General features: G+C 38.0%; 3 protein-coding genes across 10 annotated transcripts in view; 2 read left to right on the forward strand and 1 right to left on the reverse strand.

Annotated features, from left to right (window-relative positions):
- Positions 1-4,461, forward strand: part of LOC131432745 (bicaudal D-related protein homolog) — a 106,531-nt gene extending 102,070 nt beyond the window's left edge. For all 5 annotated transcript variants that reach the window (XM_058599231.1, XM_058599234.1, XM_058599235.1 and 2 more), the window contains exons 4-5: positions 2,542-2,849; positions 2,913-4,461. In XM_058599231.1, coding sequence (XP_058455214.1) covers positions 2,542-2,849; positions 2,913-3,344 — 740 coding nt within the window. In that variant the 3' untranslated portion in view covers positions 3,345-4,461. The remainder of the gene's footprint in view (positions 1-2,541; positions 2,850-2,912) is intronic.
- Positions 4,462-9,270: 4,809 nt separating this feature from the next.
- LOC131431615 (ubiquitin fusion degradation protein 1 homolog) lies at positions 9,271-10,720 on the reverse strand. 2 transcript variants are annotated; one of them, XM_058597437.1, is made up of 4 exons: positions 10,468-10,720; positions 10,259-10,379; positions 10,053-10,207; positions 9,271-9,992 (listed from the first exon to the last, which is right to left on the reverse strand). In XM_058597437.1, exons 1-4 carry the CDS (start codon positions 10,468-10,470, stop codon positions 9,366-9,368), a joined length of 906 nt encoding a protein of 301 aa, XP_058453420.1. In that variant the 5' UTR covers positions 10,471-10,720; the 3' UTR covers positions 9,271-9,365. The 2 variants fall into 2 exon arrangements, with proteins under 2 accessions (XP_058453420.1, XP_058453419.1); XM_058597436.1 differs by having other exon boundaries at positions 10,259-10,385.
- A 4,737-nt stretch (positions 10,721-15,457) lies between these two features.
- On the forward strand, positions 15,458-16,474 carry LOC131431887 (actin-related protein 2/3 complex subunit 4). Of its 3 annotated transcripts, none has more exons than XR_009229755.1 (3): positions 15,458-15,582; positions 15,651-16,262; positions 16,324-16,474. XR_009229755.1 is itself a non-coding variant. In XM_058597833.1 (2 exons), the coding sequence occupies exon 2, from the start codon at positions 15,673-15,675 to the stop codon at positions 16,177-16,179; it is 507 nt and encodes a 168-aa protein (XP_058453816.1). In that variant the 5' UTR covers positions 15,458-15,582; positions 15,651-15,672; the 3' UTR covers positions 16,180-16,474. The 3 variants fall into 3 exon arrangements, 1 of the variants encoding a protein (XP_058453816.1); XR_009229754.1 differs by having other exon boundaries at positions 16,337-16,474; XM_058597833.1 differs by having other exon boundaries at positions 15,651-16,474.
- Positions 16,475-19,193: the final 2,719 nt, after the last annotated feature.

Genomic DNA, 19,193 nt, shown 5'->3' on the forward strand with positions numbered 1-19,193 from the left:
AACCATCAACAGTGACTATTATATAGCGTTATTAGAGCGTTTGAAGGACGAAATTCAAAAAAAAAACGGCCTCATTTGAAGAAGAAAAAAGTTTTGTTTCATCAAGACAATGTACCGTGTCACAAGTCGATGAAAACCATGCTGAAATTGAACGAATTGGGCTTCGAATTGCTCCCTCATCCACCGTATTCTCCAGATTTGGCCCCCAGTGACTTTTTCCTGTTCTCAGACCTTAAGAGAATGTTCGCTGGTAAAAAATTTAGAAGCAATGAAGAGGTAATCGCTGAAACTGAGGCCTATTTTGAGGCAAAGGACAAATCGTACTACAAAAATGGTATCGAAAAGTTGGAAGATCGCTGTATCGCCTCTGATGGCAATTATGTTGAATAATAAAAACGAATTTTGGCAAAAAATGTGTGTTTCTATTAAACGATACGAACTTTTCAGCCGAACTGTTAGTACCCAAAATTCTTAGGAACAACTAGTTTAAGCTTCACTCTTTCAAACGCTTCTGAATGTCGTGCAGTCCGTTTGAACCTCGTTCCTTTACATAGTAGTTCCCGTAATGGTGCTGTGAGCGTAGATAAATTCGGAATAAACTTACCTACGTAATTATTTAATCCCCAGAAGCTTCGCACCTCTTCGGTTGACTCGGGCCTTCTAAAATGTTTTAAGGCATAAATTTTTTTCTCGGTCGGGTTTATGCCATGTTGATCTAAACAGTGTCCCATGAACGTTACTTGCGACTTTCCATATTCTCCTTTTTTTTCGTTGACTGTGATTTCATATTCTTTCAAACGGGTCAAAACAGCATTCAACGTACGATTATGCTCATCCTTGCTTTGTCCATAAACTAGAATATCATCAATAAATGCTTTTATTCCTGGAATTTTAGCCAGTACTTGCTCATTTATACTTTGGAAGATCTCTGGCGAACAATTCGTTCCAAACGCAAGACGCTCTTAACAGACATATCCATTAGGAGCTGCGAATGTTGTAATCGGTCGTGAACTCTCAGTTAATTCCACTTGATGAAACGCCTTATTCAAATCAATCTTCGAGAAAATCTTACAGTTGTTCAAGTGAGGAATTATCTCGTCAAAGCTGGGCAGCGGGTGGTGTTGCGACACGATTGCTTTATTGGCGTCACGCATGTCAACACACAATCTCACTTCTTCAGGATTTTCATGGTTTGGTCTAACGAAAAGACGAAAGATCCACGGTGAATCACGAGATGTGTTTTCGATGATATCCTGTTTCAATAGTCTGTCCAACTCCTGTTCTATTTTTGGTATCAGAGGTCTTGGGAAACGGTTTTGTGTATGTTGCACCGGTTTCACAGTCGGATCGATTTGGACGTCGGCTATCACTCCTTTAACTCTACTGATTTTATCCGAAATAGTTGAGACAGTGCAGATCGTGGTATCGATTTTCAATATTCTCAGTTTAATCGACGCTTTTCGTCCTAGAAGGTTTGTTTCATTTTCTCTAACAACAAATATTTTATCTTTGATTGCTGATTTTCCCGGGGCTATCTTTGCGATGAACATTCCTTTAACTGGAAGTTCATGATTTCCGTACGTTAGTAGAGTTTTGTTCTCTTTGTTGGTTTGGTGTTCCACAACAACGTTTTGAGATTTGAGAAATTCCCAAGATTGTTGACTAATGACGTTTACACCAGCTCCCGAATCTATCATCCATCGTAGTTTGATTCCGCCAACCTTGCAATTTGCCTTGTCATCATCGCCTGGATTTATACCAAATACCTTTTTTCCCACTGTGGGATTCCAATTTGGTTTCGTTGCCGAAATACCTGTTCCAAGCGAATTCAATCAAAAATCATATTTAAACTGTCCTTTAGATATTCGGTTGAATTCGTACCTTCGTCACCAAATGTTGTATCCCTTATTCACGGTAACAGATTAGTCTTTTATAAATAACAACCATGCTGCTAAGATATATATTTTATAATTTTGTTTCTCTACCTGGGCTCTCAGTTACGTTTTTATTACACAACAACTAAAAAATTATATGTATTTTGGAATCTTCGTTCACGCTTTCAAAACAAAGAAGGTATTCGAGACGCACCTATAATTAGATACGTAAGCTATTATCAGTAAGATTGTTTTTTTTTTTATCTGAGGGCTCCTCTCGAAACGAAATCCTAGAAACGGGCCTGTCTGCTCATTTAGTATATCTAACACGATTCATGAGCAGAACATGCTCGAAAGATTTTTTTGTAAAAGGCTTTAATTTTGTGGTCATTTTAATTTTTTAAAACTCCTTTGCTGAATTTATGGTGAATAAATTGTCAAGTAATAAGAAATAAACTTATCTCAAAAAATCAATATAAAAACATTCATTTTTGTGTGTTGCCAAATTGATGCACTTATTGATTAGTACTAATTAATACTATTCAATAATTATGGACATTAATCAAGTCTAGAATGCCCAACTTCTGTTCCTTACAACGATCACCAGGCATTACTCCAGCTTCTAACTTTGGATAACAAGTGATTTTTCCATCTCCTCCCGATACAGGTTTGCACTCGGATATGTCGTTTTCGTCTCTGGACAATACCTCGTCGTCAGCACCACAATCGGTTGATGCCGGGCTTGGAAATTCGACTGGTCCTTCGCCGAACCAGAGTGGAACGATGGGCCTGCGCGGTGCGGACAAATTCACCCGCGGAATGCTTTCTTCGGCGGCAGATGAGCTGGTTCATATTATCATGAACATGGATGCCATGCAGTTCAAAACGATGTTCGAGCAAACTCGCAGCATGCTAATCGAACAGGAGGATGAGCTGAAAAAGAAGAATGATTTTATCATGCAGCTGGAGAGTAAGGTAGTGGAAGCAAGTAGCTTTTTTGTTGGAACACATCTAAATTTCGTTTTCTTTCATTCGTAGCTTTCCGTGCAGGAGATCGAACTGCAAAGTGCAATTGACGAACGCAACCAGGCTCGGGATGACGCGTCTCATTCGAGCCTTGCCCAAGATGAGACGGTGATTCAGGCACGCAAGGATCGAGATGCGGCCGTCGAAAGGAGAACAAAAGCAGAAGTCGAACTAGCCAAGAACAGAGTCGAACTGATGCAGGCCAATAGCCAACTGCTGGAAGCGATCCAGCAGAAGGTCGAACTGCTGCAGCAGCTCGAACAGTGGCAGATCGACATGCACGAACTAATTGAGGAGCAAATGAAAAATAAGCTAAATAATGAAACTAGTACAAAACCGCAAACGCCTCAGCGAACGTCATCGCAGCAGGCTGGTTCCTCTTCTGCAGGTTCGTCGGCCAACAATCGCAAGAGTCGGCTACTAGATCTGTTCTATCACCGATGAAGTATGAACGGGAATCTGCTAGAATTAGAACAGCCCAACACTTGCTGGATAGCCCAACCTTGATCAGTCACCGGCTACTAGATTGGAATCGTGCATCATTTGCCGTACCAACAGGACGATTCGCATTGCATTTATGTTCGACACTTCTAACCTTTTGTAACTGTTTTGAATCGTTCAAGGTCTGCTACAGTGTATTGTGATAATAAAGCTAAATGACTAAAGTTTGAATGGTTATCAGCTCAGTTTCGGTCGGCTGAAACATTGGTCGAACCTTGTGACAACAGTATTTTTTGTATGAAGAAAAAAAGAAGAAATAATCGTCTATCAAACAATTTTTAATGTTTTCCATAACCAGCACATACCAATACACATATCCCGATATCGTTAATCATATGTCAATGTTCGTTATGAGAATATTCGAAATTTCATTCTGCGGTAAGCTAGATGAAAAAAAAACTCAATTACCTAACTTTGTAGTATAATTTATGTAACGGCTTCTTTTACTACTGATGTAACCAAAAATTTGTATTGTGAGACAAACAAGGAATCCTAATATCAAAGCATACATAAGTAATCTAACGAATAATTTAATTTTAGGAAAAAAAAAGCAATCAATAAATCGGCTTAGCAAACTAACCGACGGCGGTTCTTGTTCATCAACAGGAAAGTTGTTGCATTACGTTAATTATTGGTTTTAACTACGCCCCGGTAGAGCAGTGTTGTGATAAACCTCCTCGCTCGCTTTGGCTAGGATTCGTAGAAACGTTGGATTCGATATTTTTAAGTTCAATTATTGGTGAAGAACAGAACGATAACGAAACCCTACTTAACATGAGTGATAACGAGATGCCTTCTAGCCAATGCCGAAACAAAACTGGAATTGTTTTTGCACTTTAACAAAATTGGAAATGTACATATATATAATGCGTATTGGATGCTGGCAGCAGCTGAGATCCAAATCATAATTTTTTTTTGCAATTTACATTATTTATCCATAATGAATAGTGAAATGAAACACGTTAAAGTTAAATGATGTGAAATAATTTAATCTGGAACTGTTGTAACTGGAAAGCGAGAAAATGATAGAATAAAGTAATATGATGAGATTAAACAGTAAGTTTTTTTGCGTTAAACCAATGCGTCTAGTTTTGTAGAATTTTAATCTGGATCCCAAAATCCGAAACTGAAAACATACTCCCGGGAAATGTTCATCTAGAAACCTGAGAAACAAATTCGGAGAATTTGGCAAGCGAGGATGACGGTGAATGTCAGTGCCAAACGCTATTTTGATATCAATATTTGCGACAAGCAAAATTTTGAGCACAAATCTATATTCATGGAAATCGCAAAATTGAGTGCACACACCTGTTAGTTCACATTTTTTCTAACATTTCCAAAACAAATATCACTATGAGTGGAAATTTGTGATGGAGTACAATAAATATATTTGTCAGCTTGAGATGTGTACACACAAAGTATGCAAAATATTTCTAAGTATTTTAATAAAATCGAAAATATGATAAATGAGCCGATGTCAATGTAGCAAAATTGAGTGCACACTTGAGTGTTCGTCAACATATTCTATCCCACTTAGAAAAAAACGTTCAACGGTGGTCCTTCATTGGTCCAATACGTTGTATCATTGGTCCAATGAAAGTCCAATCAATCGTTCAACGGGAGGCCAACACGGGTCCTTCGTTTGCCGATTTTGAAACAGACCGTTGAACCGAATGCTATTTTTTTCGTTCAACAAACCCGGCAGACAGAGGTCCATTGTTGAGCCATTTTTAACATGAGGAGTTGGAGCCCCGTTGGACTAGTTTTACTGCAGAATTTCTGAAGTTTTCTCCACTCATTTGTTTAAACTAACAATACATACCTGCACAATACTTCTACTTCACGTAGAATAACAACAAATTTTCTTTCTATGTAAAGGTAAAACTTAATTTTCACACTATTTTTGCAAGAGAAAAAACAACAACAAACCGTTCCAGCAAATTGAACGAATATTTCGTGCAATATATCGTTCAACAAGCGATCAAAAATCAACAAAATTGAACGGCCTGCTGAGAGGGATTCTATACATATGTTAATCGAAATTTTTCGAGGTGTTTTATATCAGTGTCATATATTAACATCTCCCTCTCAGCAGGCCGTTCAATTTTGTTGGTTTTTTGAGCGCTTGTTGAACGACATATTGCACGAAATATTCGTTCAATTTGCTGGAACGGTTTGTTGTTGTTTTTTCTCTTGCAAAAATAGTGTGAAAATTAAGTGTTACCTTTACATAGAACGAAAATTTGTTGTTATTCTACGTGAAGTAGAAGTATTGTGCAGGTATGTATTGTTAGTTTAAACAAATAAGTGGAGAAAACTTCAGCAATTCTGCAGTAAAACTAGTCCAACGGGGCTCAAACTCCTCATGTTAAAAATGGCTCAACAATGGACCTCTGTCTGCCGGGTTTGTTGAACGAAAAAAATTGCATTCGGTTAAACGGTCTGTTTCAAAATCAGCAAACGAAGGTCCCGTGTTGGCCTCCCGTTGAACGATTGATTGGACTTTCATTGGACCAATGATCCAACGTATTGGACCAATGAAGGACCACCGTTGAACTTTTTTTTCTAAGTGGGCTGTCAGCTGCTAGCAGCGATGTCAGATCTACGGAAATCTCCGTAGATCTACGGATTCGAACATTTTCTAAGGATCTACGGATCCGTAGACATAATCTACGAAAATTGGGTTTTTTTCTACGGAAATCTACGGAAATTTAAATTTATCAACGGAGAACTACGGAAACTAGCTTTGTCTTGCTAGCAAAAAAAAAAAAAAGCTTTCCACTGCGAAAGCTTCCGAGAAAAATGCCAATCTACGGAAATGACACTACTACTATCTGGCATCGCTGGCTGATAGGTCAGTGATCAAATTCATTGTTAACTGCAATTAAACTGTGTTTTAATCGAAATGGCTATGAAAAGAAAGGAAACGGATATTAGCACACGAACTCAGGTAATAAGTCTTTGTTATCATGGAAAATCGTTACGGGAAATGACTGAAATCATTGGAAGACCACATTAGACAGTATTCAAGATCATAAAAAAGTGGAAATTCGAAGCGACTTTGAAAAATCTAGCTGGTAGAGGGCGAAAATATCCTAAAACAAGTATTCCACAAGTGGCTGTGGAAGTTGCTGACAATATTCAAAGGTCTGTTAGTGCCGACACCATCAGACGCGTAGCGCATAGGCATAATTTACATGGCCGAGTAGCTCGGAAAAAACCGCTACTCTCCAAAGCCAATATCAAAAAGCGGCTGGAATTTGTGAAAGAACATGTGAATAAGCCTCAAGATTTTTGGAACAATGTAATTTTCACTGACGAAACGAAAATCAACCTGTTTGGATCGGATGGAAGACAAATGGTATGGAGAAAAGTAAAATCGGAGCTGGAATCTCAAAATTTGTGCCCTACCGTTAGGCATGGAGGAGAAGTTGAGCATCGATGGCGGCTAGCGGAACTGGTACTGTTGAGTTTATTGAAACGAATATGAACAAAATGGGTTAAATAAACATGCAAAAACGCAATCTTCAACCTTCGGTGGAAAAATTAAAATTACCACAGGGTTATTACTTCCAGCAAGTCAATGATCCCAAGCACACCTTCTACATAGTACGTGAGTAGTTGCTCTATAATGTGCCGAAACAACTCAAAACTTCTCCTCAACCACCCTATTGAGCATTTGTGGTGTGAGGTGAAGAACAGGCTAAAAATTGTCAACCCAACAAATAAAAAAAACCTCAAAACGGCAATTCAAAATATTTGGGAAATTATTGCACTATTGGCGAACAAAACGCTGGTGGAATCGATGTCGCGTCGCTTACAAGCCGTGATACATGCCAAAGGAGGACACACCAAATACTGAATAAGATTTTTTTGACTAACGGCATTCAAACTTGTTTTTATTAACAATAAATTAACTGTGCACTCAATTTTGCAAGATCAGCATCAAAGGTTTTGCTTTTGTATAACGAATTTCATATAAATTCCATTGTTATTATTCTTGTTTCGATCGCCATTCATATGAAAAAGAAACAGAGTTATTGTCAAACTATAATTAATGCCATTTAATTTCTTGTAATCTCTTTAAAAATGAAAGTTAATTTTGACGTGAATATGTCTTACTTTACTATAGGGGCTTTTTCAAAATTCACCCTGTGGAACAATGGATAGAATTTAATTGTGAATATCTCGAGTTGTACTAAACGCAACACGTTCCAGATTACAGGTTCGGAATTGAAAATTGGAACTGAATCCTAATTCTGGCTTCTGGAACTGGTTTCTTGACTAGATTTTCGAACAGAATTTAGTTTCTTAATGTATGCTCGGGACTCTAATTCAGAATTACGATTTTGGATTTCAACTTCAAAATTCATCAATCAAATTCAAAATATAAATTCTAGATCAATTACGAAACATTTGCTTTTAAATTACTGACATGATCTGTGAACATTGAAATGTGATTAATTTTTCCAAATTCACCCAAAGTTTTACCAATTTTCAGTCAATCAAACGCTCAATTCGTTATAACTCGTGTAATTTCCTTATGGTAAGCATACTTTTAGTGTATATATTTTCAATACAGTTGCTTCACAACGTAACTCATCTGCATTAATCTCTCCGTTAATCAATTTTGCGACGAACAATGCTAGCGGAATTCTTCGGCGACGTTGCAAAGCATCGATTCCAAGTAGTTTTCATCTATCAGGAAATGGTGGCAGGTTTGCTGGATCTCACCACGGCAGGTGTCGCAGTGCCAAACGAACGAAACGTTTTTGAACTTGTTTATTTCGCATACCAGCGAAGCCTTCAAATAGTGTGAGTCTTTGAAATCCTTAGCGATTTTAGAAATGAATCCCAATTGACGTAACGTTTTTGTGATAATTAATGATCGATGTAAATCAACTCTTTCATATAGTTTACTCTAGTCAGGACTGAGCCACCAATATAGTAGTCGAATTCACAGATTCGAACTACGAGATATAATTTAAAGTCGCCATACATATATCAGTTTGAAACCATATCCCAAAGCCAATGAAACATCTTCAAAAAACAATGTGAATATCAATGGTCCCAAATTACTGCCTTGTCAACTGCAGAACTATTTGAAAATTGCGATGACGTGCTATCATCCAATTTCACTCATAGAATCCTACCAGAATGATACGAGCTTAACCAGAACACAAGGTGAACAGGAAACCCGAGACGAGTTAATTTGCACAACCGTATTTTATGGTTGATTTTGTTAAAAGCAGCTTTTAGAGCAGGTAGCACCGGCTGAAAATTTCAAAAACTATTTAAGAAGCAGAGAGACTGGTAATCTCCCGATAATTTACCATATTTCGTCGATCTCTATTCTTGAGCATGAATGATTGCTTCCATACAAATGGAAATTTCGTTAGTTCAAACGATCGATTAAAAATAGTGCTAAGTAGTCCAGCTTAAGCAGCAATACAATTGTTAAAACAGCAGCGATAATCCATCAGGCCTGGGAGCATACGAGCATTTCAATTTTTTGGCAGCATTTGTAACCATCTCTGGAGTAACGATAGAAGTGCTCAAATTTATCATATCCACGTTATTCGGATTCTGTCACAACACAAAGGACAAGAGAAGTAACGCCCTTATTCTGAATAACGTCGTATCGTTTTATCGCTCGTATTTCATTTGTACTCCCCATAACGCTAGCAAAATCAAAGGTAGCTATGATTCGATCGAAAAATCAATACGTCGTTATTCAGAATAAGGGCGGTAAACTTTGGACTGGTGCTAACTAAAATCGTTTTGACGAATTAACATCATATAAACTAGTATGGAATAAATTGATGTTTGAAAAATATCATGATAAACTACAAAATCATTAAGGATGCCGTTATTTGCACATATCACGCAGTAGATGGATTAATTTATTCAAAGTACGCATATCAGAAAATTACAACTGAAAATGAAATGTTCTCCTTGTCCGGTTCATTTCCGACTCTTCTTGAGACTGAACCCCTCTCCCTGGAAAGCCTTAAAAGTATCCTCCTCCGTTTTGCTGCCGTTCGTTTCAATTTTTCGAACCGACCGGTCGAACCGTAGTAAACCGAACGGGTGATCGTAATCGGGAATGCCTCGGACGTAGTTTACCCGATGTGCCGGCGTGGTCTCACTCGATCCAGCGTCTTTTTTCTTTTTCCCGTCCAGTCGCGTGCCGGCACCTTTGAACGCTACAAATCCGGCCGGTTCTGGCATTAACTCAGCCGGATCGACTGCCATCGGTTCGTCTTCTTTGGCCTTCTTGTTCGGTTCAGTGTAGCCAACGGGCGGAGCAAACTCTACGTTCATGTCACACTCGATGATGGTCACCGCTGGACCCGGTTTTGTTTCCAGTACCGATAATTCAAACGTGCAGTTATTATACTTGATTGCAATTAAATCTCCAGTGGTGAGACAGGCAAAATTTCGCAGGCAATTTTCTAGTACCGCTTTAGGGTTTGTGATATCTAGAAATTCCACATTCTGTGGCTGAAATTTCGAGTACGTTGCTACTGGAATGCTGACGCTTTCGATCTGAACAATATCCCCTTCTTCGAGCAAAAGATTGTGCATCATCTAGAAAAATAAAAAAAGAACATTGTTGATAGGTTTAATTTACTATACATTTTTACTAACCCAATACGGGATGTAGATCTTTCCTTCGTCGGCTACGAATTCCAACACACCAGCGTGTGTGCTACGATTGATTTTGTTATTAGTCAATTTGAACAACATTGGATATTCCACGTTAAGTCTTGTTAACTGATCTAATGCTGACGGTGGCATTATAACTGAAAGTAAATATATCAGTAAGCTTTTCTAGTTCCGCAGCATCTATTTACTTTTTCCTCCGTTTTCCACATCCTGCCGTTCATTTCCGGGTAGCATTGAAACCGAGTAGCACTTGTAGGTTGTGTTGAACGGACGGGAATGATCCGGAAACATCATGTTGAATCCGTTAAACTGAAACTAGAACAGTTACCAAAGACGCAAGTTTGATCCTGTTCCACGAACACAAAGAGCTCGTGCTGTAAATTAAAATGCTACTCACCATTGTGATGAGCTGATTATTTTCCCTGAGAATGGCGAAACGACTTCCGGGTTGTTGTTATTTTTACGTTCGAAACTTACAACACTTCACTTGAAAAAAGGCAGGATGATTTTTCTCTTTTGATTATTTCACTGAAGTGCGTTTCTTTCATCAGACCGATGCTAAAATGAATGACGATGTAAATATATAACACAAAACAACACTCATTTTGACATTTTCACTTTCATATCATCAGCTGACATTTTTTTTTAAATATCACTTGATCCCTTCAGTAACACTTGCGGTTTAGATTGTTCAGATTAGAGTGCCTACACGGAAAATGAAAACTACCTATTATTTGACTTCTTTTTACTTATTTTTGAGAGCTTTCTTTCATTCGCTTCTTCAATTGTTGTCAAAATACAAAGAGCAAAACCACCCAACAGCGAGAGTTTCGTTCAATAAGCTAAAATTAAGTGAACCGTATTAACTTAACGATTTATTAATTTTTAGTTTGACGTAAAGCCGCCATGACTAAGTTCAGTTTTTGCAATGACTGAGCGGAAATATATATTGGAGAAGCCAAGTGAAAGAAAAACTAACAGAAAAGATGAATTTTTGGAAAAAGATACGCTCAGAGACAGGACTCGAACCTGCGTTCTTATGCATTCCGTGCATACGCGCTACCATTTCGCCACTCTGATCTTGCTTGATCTGGGTGACGGCCAGGATGTAGACCATGTTCGATGTACGTTGCTAACCATGTCTGTGAGTTTTAGTGTGGCTAAAGCAAGATCAGAGTGGCGAAATGGTAGCGCGTATGCACGGAATGCATAAGAACGCAGGTTCGAGTCCTGTCTCTGAGCGTATCTTTTTCCAAAAATTCATCTTTTCTGTTAGTTTTTCTTTCACTTGGCTTCTCCAATATATATTTCCGCTCAGTCATTGCAAAAACCGTATTAACTTTTTTTAATAAAAATTTTTATTCGGGCCTTTTTGCGTACAAGCTTTACGTGGCCGATTGACTTACATTTGGATTTTTTGCTATTGGATCTCGTTGTCACCCTTTTTCTAGGGAGAGATGAGCTTCCATTTCCATCTAACGAGGATCGAGGGTCACTTTGTCCGTGGCTTTTCTCATCTTCCATTGCTTCATCGTTGGTGGTGTGCAGAGATGCCATTTATACAGATTTATCTGTATTATACAGATTTTTACATACGCATACAGATTTAATACAGAGTACAGATTTTATACAGATTTTCTAAAGTTTATACATATTTATACAGATGTCACAAAAAGTAAGAAAGAAAAACTTTAACTTTTCTGTCTGAGCAATCTTTAAGTATTTGATTCCAGTGACGATATAAAAGTCTATCAATCAACGTACAAATCGCAAATTAATATAAAAATCTGTGAAATTATAATTATATTATAAATTATATTATAATTTGAAACCAATTTGAACTGATATTCAATTTTTTTCAATGACTAAGTGAAAACATATATTGGAGAAGCCAAATGAATGAAAAACTAACAGAAGAGATGATTTTTTGAAAAAAAAAATACGCTCAGAGACAGTACTTTATTTAAGGCATAAGTAATGGCATCATGGAACTTTACTGTCAAACTGAGAGTTGTATGCACCGACTTGACGTTGCATATTGGGCGTTGCAATTCCATGTCAAATTATAAAGTCATCAATTTCAAACTAGATAAATATATGGAATTGCAATTCAATTGTAGATAAAAAAAACTATGAAACTTCGTCGTTGAATTGACTGATTGAATCTACCATCCTACAACCACAATCTATTAGAATAATATCTTTTATCATCATTTTTTGGTAAGAATTTCATTTTATTAGTGAATACAGATTAATACAGATTTTTCATACAAAGAATACAAATTTTCTATGAAAATATCTGGCATCTCTGGTGGTGTGTGTGATTTCCGTTTTCTTTTCGCTTACTGTTTTTGGTTACAGTTGCTGGTTGGTTGGAGGGTAAGTTGTTAACTGCAGCTGGTGTACTTTGTTATAGAGAGGATACTACTGGTTTCGTTGAAGGGGATGCTTCATTGTTGTTGGTGGCTGTCACAGGTGTACTGGGGTTGGTGTGAAGGAAGCACCGTTGTCCTTTGGTGTAGTTGTCTCCTTGTCCAGTTTATCACATGGCTTACGTAGTCAACAGCTTTTTGGCATTATTGAGATGTGGTCATCTGATTGTCATAGGTAACAAGTGATTTACACGGAATTCTTGAATCTTGACCGAAAATCACATAAGAAGGTATAGGCCTCTTCAAGTGTATACGTTACAAACGTACGCCATTTAGAATGCCGGAGAAAAAGTTCTTCCACTTTTCTTTTTCGATAGAGAGGATCTCTCCGTATTGGGACATAGTTTTGCGAATATAAGGATTAATATCGCTTGAGGGAAGATCATGTACACGCACTTCTATAGCACTATCTTCCATATGTACTGGAAAGTTGTACTTAATGTTTTCGTGCTTCACATAGTGCACATTGTTATTGTCTTTTGCGAATTGAATTGCATTCAACTTTTTATAAAACTGGGTGTAAACATTTGTCTTTTTGCATTGAAGTAAATGTACACGTTTAATGTCAAGATGCCTCAAGCAAACCTTCAAGTTCTCGTATCGAATTTCGAATTTTGCACTGCCGGAAGTCTACAATAATTGTATTCTTTCGCATAGGTCGTAGCTTTTGTTCGTTTGGTTCACTTATTTCGAGATCGTTCTATTGTTCACTACACAATACTGTATTTGGTTTCTTCCGTCCCGAACGTAAGCGGTTTTGTTTTATCGACTGACTTGGATGAGATGTGAAAGCGAAATGAACCGTATCAACTTGAAATTGAGCGACTCAGCTGTAGAGTAAATATCAGTCATCTTTAAGTATTTTTTTGCCCGTGCCTTACGGAAACTACCTAGTTATTGAACGGAACAACCGAATTGGGTGGAATGTACTTAAAATAAGGTTGTTTTGCGGTTCCGTGTATAACCAGAATGAAGACAGCTGTCTGTTTGGAATGATAGCTTTGTTACAAACGAGCAAACGACATGTCAAATACAATGCAAAGTTAAATAAACTGCCAACATTTCGGATTCAATGTATTGCGTTGTTGTCAATATTACGGATGAGATGTCGTCACTCTGGTTATAGGCACTCTAGTGCAGATAACTTCACACTCAGACAAAATAATCAACATGCTTACTTGTTGCTACTCAGTGGCACAAAACGGTGTTTTACCCAAAATCTTTTTAAATTGATTGATACGAGTTGGCCGATGTGCGTCGGATGTCAATTAAAGTCAGTGACACATTCATCAGACATCGTATCAATCAATTTGATGCGGTTCTACCCAAATTTGGGTAAAACACTATTTTGTACCACATTATTTAGTTGTTAGCGAACAGTCGAAAACAATCACGCTCTCGAACAGGGTTATATTTGACAATGGATTGAAAAACTAACTTCTCGACTGTCAGATGTTAACATTATCTGCGAAACTGTTCCCAGTCCATTTCGAGTGAAAATTACAAACACATCCTACATGTTCTCAAACGCGTACTGAGTAATGAATTATTAACCGACCGATCGTTTCTGAGTGCTCGATCAACCCGATTGACAATGAAATTATAAATGTTATTGAATTACGATTTATGATTATGTCATTACACTATAGCTAGAGGATAGACGATACTGACTAAGGGAAGGTCTCCCTTTTTTGTTTTGAGCAAATTTTAATCGTTTATGCTGCCATTTAAGGAAGAGCTGGACATTTACCAGATCTGTATATCCGAAAAACTTGAAGATAAATGTTTATTTTCAGTTATAAAAAGTTAATATTCTTAATTTAAATATCAATCCAGGTCGATTTTAAAACCAATCCGGCAAAATTAACTCAGAATCAGTTGTTGCACTGGAGTCCGCATTGATTTCAGATTTTTCGATTTCTTGGATTTGATTCGGAGTTCATTCCGAGCTGCATATGTGCATATCAATAACAGCTTTTCTCGACACATGATCATTTGCCATCGTGGCTGAGCCTACACACTCGTTCTACTTTACTGTCAAGTGAGCAATTTGTACTCAATTTTGCCTTTTTAATTCAAATGTCGAATAGTGAGTAATATGATTTTGAAAACTGCGTGACTTATACTCTGTTTATAATTGATAACAAATTTTACTCACCGTGCTTTGAAAAGTTGTGCGAGAAAATTATGGAAAGCTTAATCGTGGAAGCAATCACAGGTTTTCGACGAAAATTTGAAGTACTTCTTGTAAGTGTTAGACCGGGACCCGGTTTTCTCACCGTAGTTGTGAAGGCAGATTGAAGTGTTTCTGTTCCGTCAAAGGTAGGTTTAAAGTTAATCGACGAAAATTGTAAATATTTTAGATCAAGTTTAAATGTTATTCTGAATAATTATTGGGACCATATTGTGTGACTTGATTGTTAATTAATAAATAAATAATTTAATGAACATAAATTTAAGTTGATATGTTTTCCTTCTGTACTGTACTGTAACTGTTACTCAGAACTTGACAAAAACCGTCTTTACTTGAAAGTGAATAAATTTAACTTAGCTCACTAGGAAGTAGATCCACTTTTAGCGAAAGTAAGTGAAATTCTACTCATTTTATAGTAAGATTGATCGAGCGTGTATATGTGAGATACTGTACGCAGCCAATCATTTAACTTCTGAAGGGCATTCCATTTTCTCTAATGTCCCTGCATCTTTATCTCCCAGCCAGCGATGTCAGATCTACGGAAATCTCCGTAGATCTACGGATTCGAACATTTTCTACGGATCTACGGATTCGTAGACATAATCTACGGAAATTGGATTTTTTCTACGGATATCTACGGAATTTTAATTTATCTACGGAGAACTACGATAAACTAGTTTTGTCTGACCAGCAAAAAAAAGCTTTTCACCGCGAGAGCTTCCGAGAAAAATGCCAATCTACGGAAATGACACTACTGCCATCTGGCATCGCTGCTCCCAGCTGTCAGATTGGTTGTTCTGTCGCTTAGTCAGAGAAAATAGGCAAAAATCGCTATCAGTGGGAGTGTTTTTAACAGTTTTGTTGTATAATTTTAAGACAAAATCAAGTTAGTGTTTATGAAATGTGAAAACCAATCATTTCTCCAATATATTCATTCTTTAAAATCAATTGCAGTACACCGAAACAACCTAGCAGAATGGCCGCAACGCTCAAACCGTATCTGACTGCCGTTCGTCACACCCTGACTGCTGCGATGTGTCTGACTAATTTCTCCTCGCAGGTGGTCGAGCGTCACAACAAACCGGAGGTCGAGGTACGCTCCAGCAAGGAACTGCTGTTGACCCCGGTAGTCATATCCCGAAATGAAAAAGAACGGGTGCTGATCGAAACCAGTGTCAACTCGGTGCGGATTAGCATTGCCGTCAAGCAGGCGGACGAAATCGAAAAGATCCTCTGCCACAAGTTCACCCGCTTTATGATGATGCGGGCGGAGAACTTCATTATCCTCCGGCGGAAACCTATTGAGGGCTACGACATTAGTTTTCTGATTACCAATTTTCACACCGAACAAATGTACAAGCACAAATTGGTGGATTTCGTAATTCACTTTATGGAAGAGATCGACAAAGAAATTAGCGAAATGAAGCTGGCGGTAAACGCGAGAGCTCGCATTTGCTCTGAGGAATTTCTGAAGCGTTTCTAGAGTCTGCCGGACGGAACAAAGCAATTCATTTAATTATTCCCGTGTTGCACACGTTCGAATTAGCAGTTGCGACACCGATGAAGGTCAGTTTGGTGCGGAATTGTTTAGGAACTAATATCGAATAGTGTTCTGTTTTGCTACTAGCTCTTATTTTTAGGAAGTCTTACTAATACGATTCCAAACAACAGTCCTTACATGCCCCCAAAGCAAGAGCGAACAGGCTGCTTCGGTATGCTCTTATATTAAGCTGTAAAAGTATTATAAAACGATATAAAAAATCCCGTTTAATCAATAACCAACTGTTTGTGATACTTTGTTGTGTTGAGAAAATCCCAGCCTGTAGACGTAAAGGTAGTACGATTGACGTTCGATTGCTGCAAGACAACTAATATTTTAGTTGTCTTGAGACCGTGCGGTTTTCCGTGTTCTATCTAGTCTAATTGGAAGAGCCTTGAGGTCATTCTATAATATTAAGTCTCTTTTTTTGTGTTATCTGCTAACTGCAATGGAAATCTTTTCCAATTTGTATCTTGCCAGTTGACGGCCATAGAAACCTTTTTTTTTTATTATAGAGGTTTTAACCTTAAGGTCATTCGCCTCTTCGGACCAGAAAAACTTTCTGACCCTATGTGCGGGGTTGGGAATCGAACCCAGGCGGGCTGCGTGAAAAGTATCGACTTACCCATCACGCTATGCCCGTCCCCTACAGCCATAGAAACTCATTCCAGTAGTAACGGTGATGATTTTTGTTTCCAAAAACGCGAAGAGGAGTCTTTGAATAAAAGCTTGTTCACGACAAAATCTGGACATCCCTGAATTCGTATATCTCTGGATATACTCCATCAACGCAATATAATATCTCGCAGATTGATGAACGTATGTCTGTTCATTGAGAAAACCCCATTTTTGGTGATACTACAGTCTGTTACATAAGAGCACAGTCACGGTTACTCGCGATCGGTGAAGTGGACTGGTGTGATATTGTTTTTAACACAGAGGGCAGTGTCAAATACATATTTGTATATGGTACTGTCCTTGATGCAATGCGAGAATAAATCAGCTGATTATTGTTTACAATTCGATTTCATCATTTTTCGAAAATGAATACTGCGTACGCTGCGCGCTTCGAAGCAGTTTTTTGTGCTCGCACCCGAAAGGTCCCAAAATGACCCAAGTTGTCGCGGCGAAATACATGCAAAAGACGAAACAGTTTGTGAGTAAGTGGGTGAATCGTTTTAAAGAGGTGAAAAATGTCGACAACTTTTCAAATCACGGCTCTGTCGGTGTATTGTCGGAAAAAGACGAAAAAGTGATTTGTGACCTGTTTTTGGAGAATCCGACATTAACTTTACGCAAAGGTGCTTCAAAATTGACTAAAAAAAGACTTGACTTGAGACAAAATTGACTAAATATATCGTACGGAACTGCTCGCAGACATTTGATCGCAGATAATTTGAAACTTCAAAGTACTTTGCAAAAACCGATGTTTAGTGAAAAACATGTGCAAAAATCTTTTGTATGTGCAAAGGAGCAAAATAGTGTCGTGACTTTGGGTTGGCCCTCTCAGTCGCTCGATGCCAATCCAATTGAGAACGTTTGGGATCAAATGAGGATGAAGCTTGAAAAGAACCGACGACATAATTTGAAACAGCTTGTTCGCCGAATTCACAAATTTGGAGGTCGTTTTCAGAAGATTCATATATGCATTGCAACCAGTTTATCAAAGTTGCAAGTTTTCCGGAAAAATAAACAGTTTTACGACAACATTCCATATCCAATGCCTTTCGCGTGTTAAATTAAAGGTTCCTATTTTGCCGGATTACTAATAGAAGGTACGTAAATCTTTATATCGCAATAATTTCTGCAAGAGCAAATCCATATAGGAATGTGTTTGTTGCAAATCAAATGTGTTAGTGGAAGTAAGCTGAAACTGAAATAATTTTTCTCAAGCAGTTTTAAGGAAAACGAAAGAGTTTTAGACTAAGATTTTCGCTTGTCTTGAATTGCAATTTTAAGCAAAATGAACTGATTTGTTTATTTTTCAACCATATGGAAGATTTATTGATTAAAATCAAGATAAGAAGCACCGGAATTGGTTTTTACGCACACATGGTTGACATTACTGATACGCTTGCAAGGAGTCTTGCTCCTTAACGCTGAAGGGGATTGGACTTGCTATTAATGTATTTACATGCAAGCTTTCGATCTTAATGCAGTTCGGTTCATGGCCGCCCGTCGTCATCCACTCAAATATAATGGCGTATAATAATGGATTCAGCCAAACATGTACTCGAAGTGCGCTTGCGTTCGTCTTTCTAGCCCTAAATAAGTATGTGCGGGATCCAGCGGCAGGATATTTTTCTCATCTGCTGAATCTTGCTTAACTAAGGCATGCTCGCGCACTTCCTCTTTCCGGTTGTCCAGTATAATCGTATATATTATTATTGTTGTCATTTATTATACCCCGGTTTCATCCTTCATTTTATGTGGTTTTGACTTCGTAGGACCTGCTTCTGATTCGTAGGACCTCCCGCTGCGTACTTTATCGGCAGTGGAGTTTTGACCATCACGTAACTCTTAAAACCTCTATCTGACAGAGTAATCTGCAGGATCAACAACCCCATAATATTTCTCAAAGTTTTTTTTCGTTTCTGTTTCTGATTTCGGGAGGGGATAAGGTCTATAATTAACAAAAGATTACGCACGTAACTCCTCTAACTCTCAAAAAACTAACGCATGTAACGCTTCGTAACGCCAAAAACTTTTAAGAGTAACACATGTCACGTTTCGTAACGCCTGTAACTTACAACTGACTGACTGACAACAAAGTAACGCATGTAACAATTCGTAACGCCTGTAACTTACAAAAAACTAACTGTGATTCACAAAAAAGTAACACATGTAAGGCTTCGTAATGCCTACAACTTACATAAAAAAAACTACAAGGATCAGCCTCATGGGGTTGTACGAGCCATTGATGTGGAACAAGACAATTAAAATTTCTAATGATCGGC

Source organism: Malaya genurostris, chromosome 2 (genome assembly GCF_030247185.1).
Source record: "Malaya genurostris strain Urasoe2022 chromosome 2, Malgen_1.1, whole genome shotgun sequence".
In the NCBI taxonomy this organism is placed as follows: domain Eukaryota; kingdom Metazoa; phylum Arthropoda; class Insecta; order Diptera; family Culicidae; genus Malaya; species Malaya genurostris.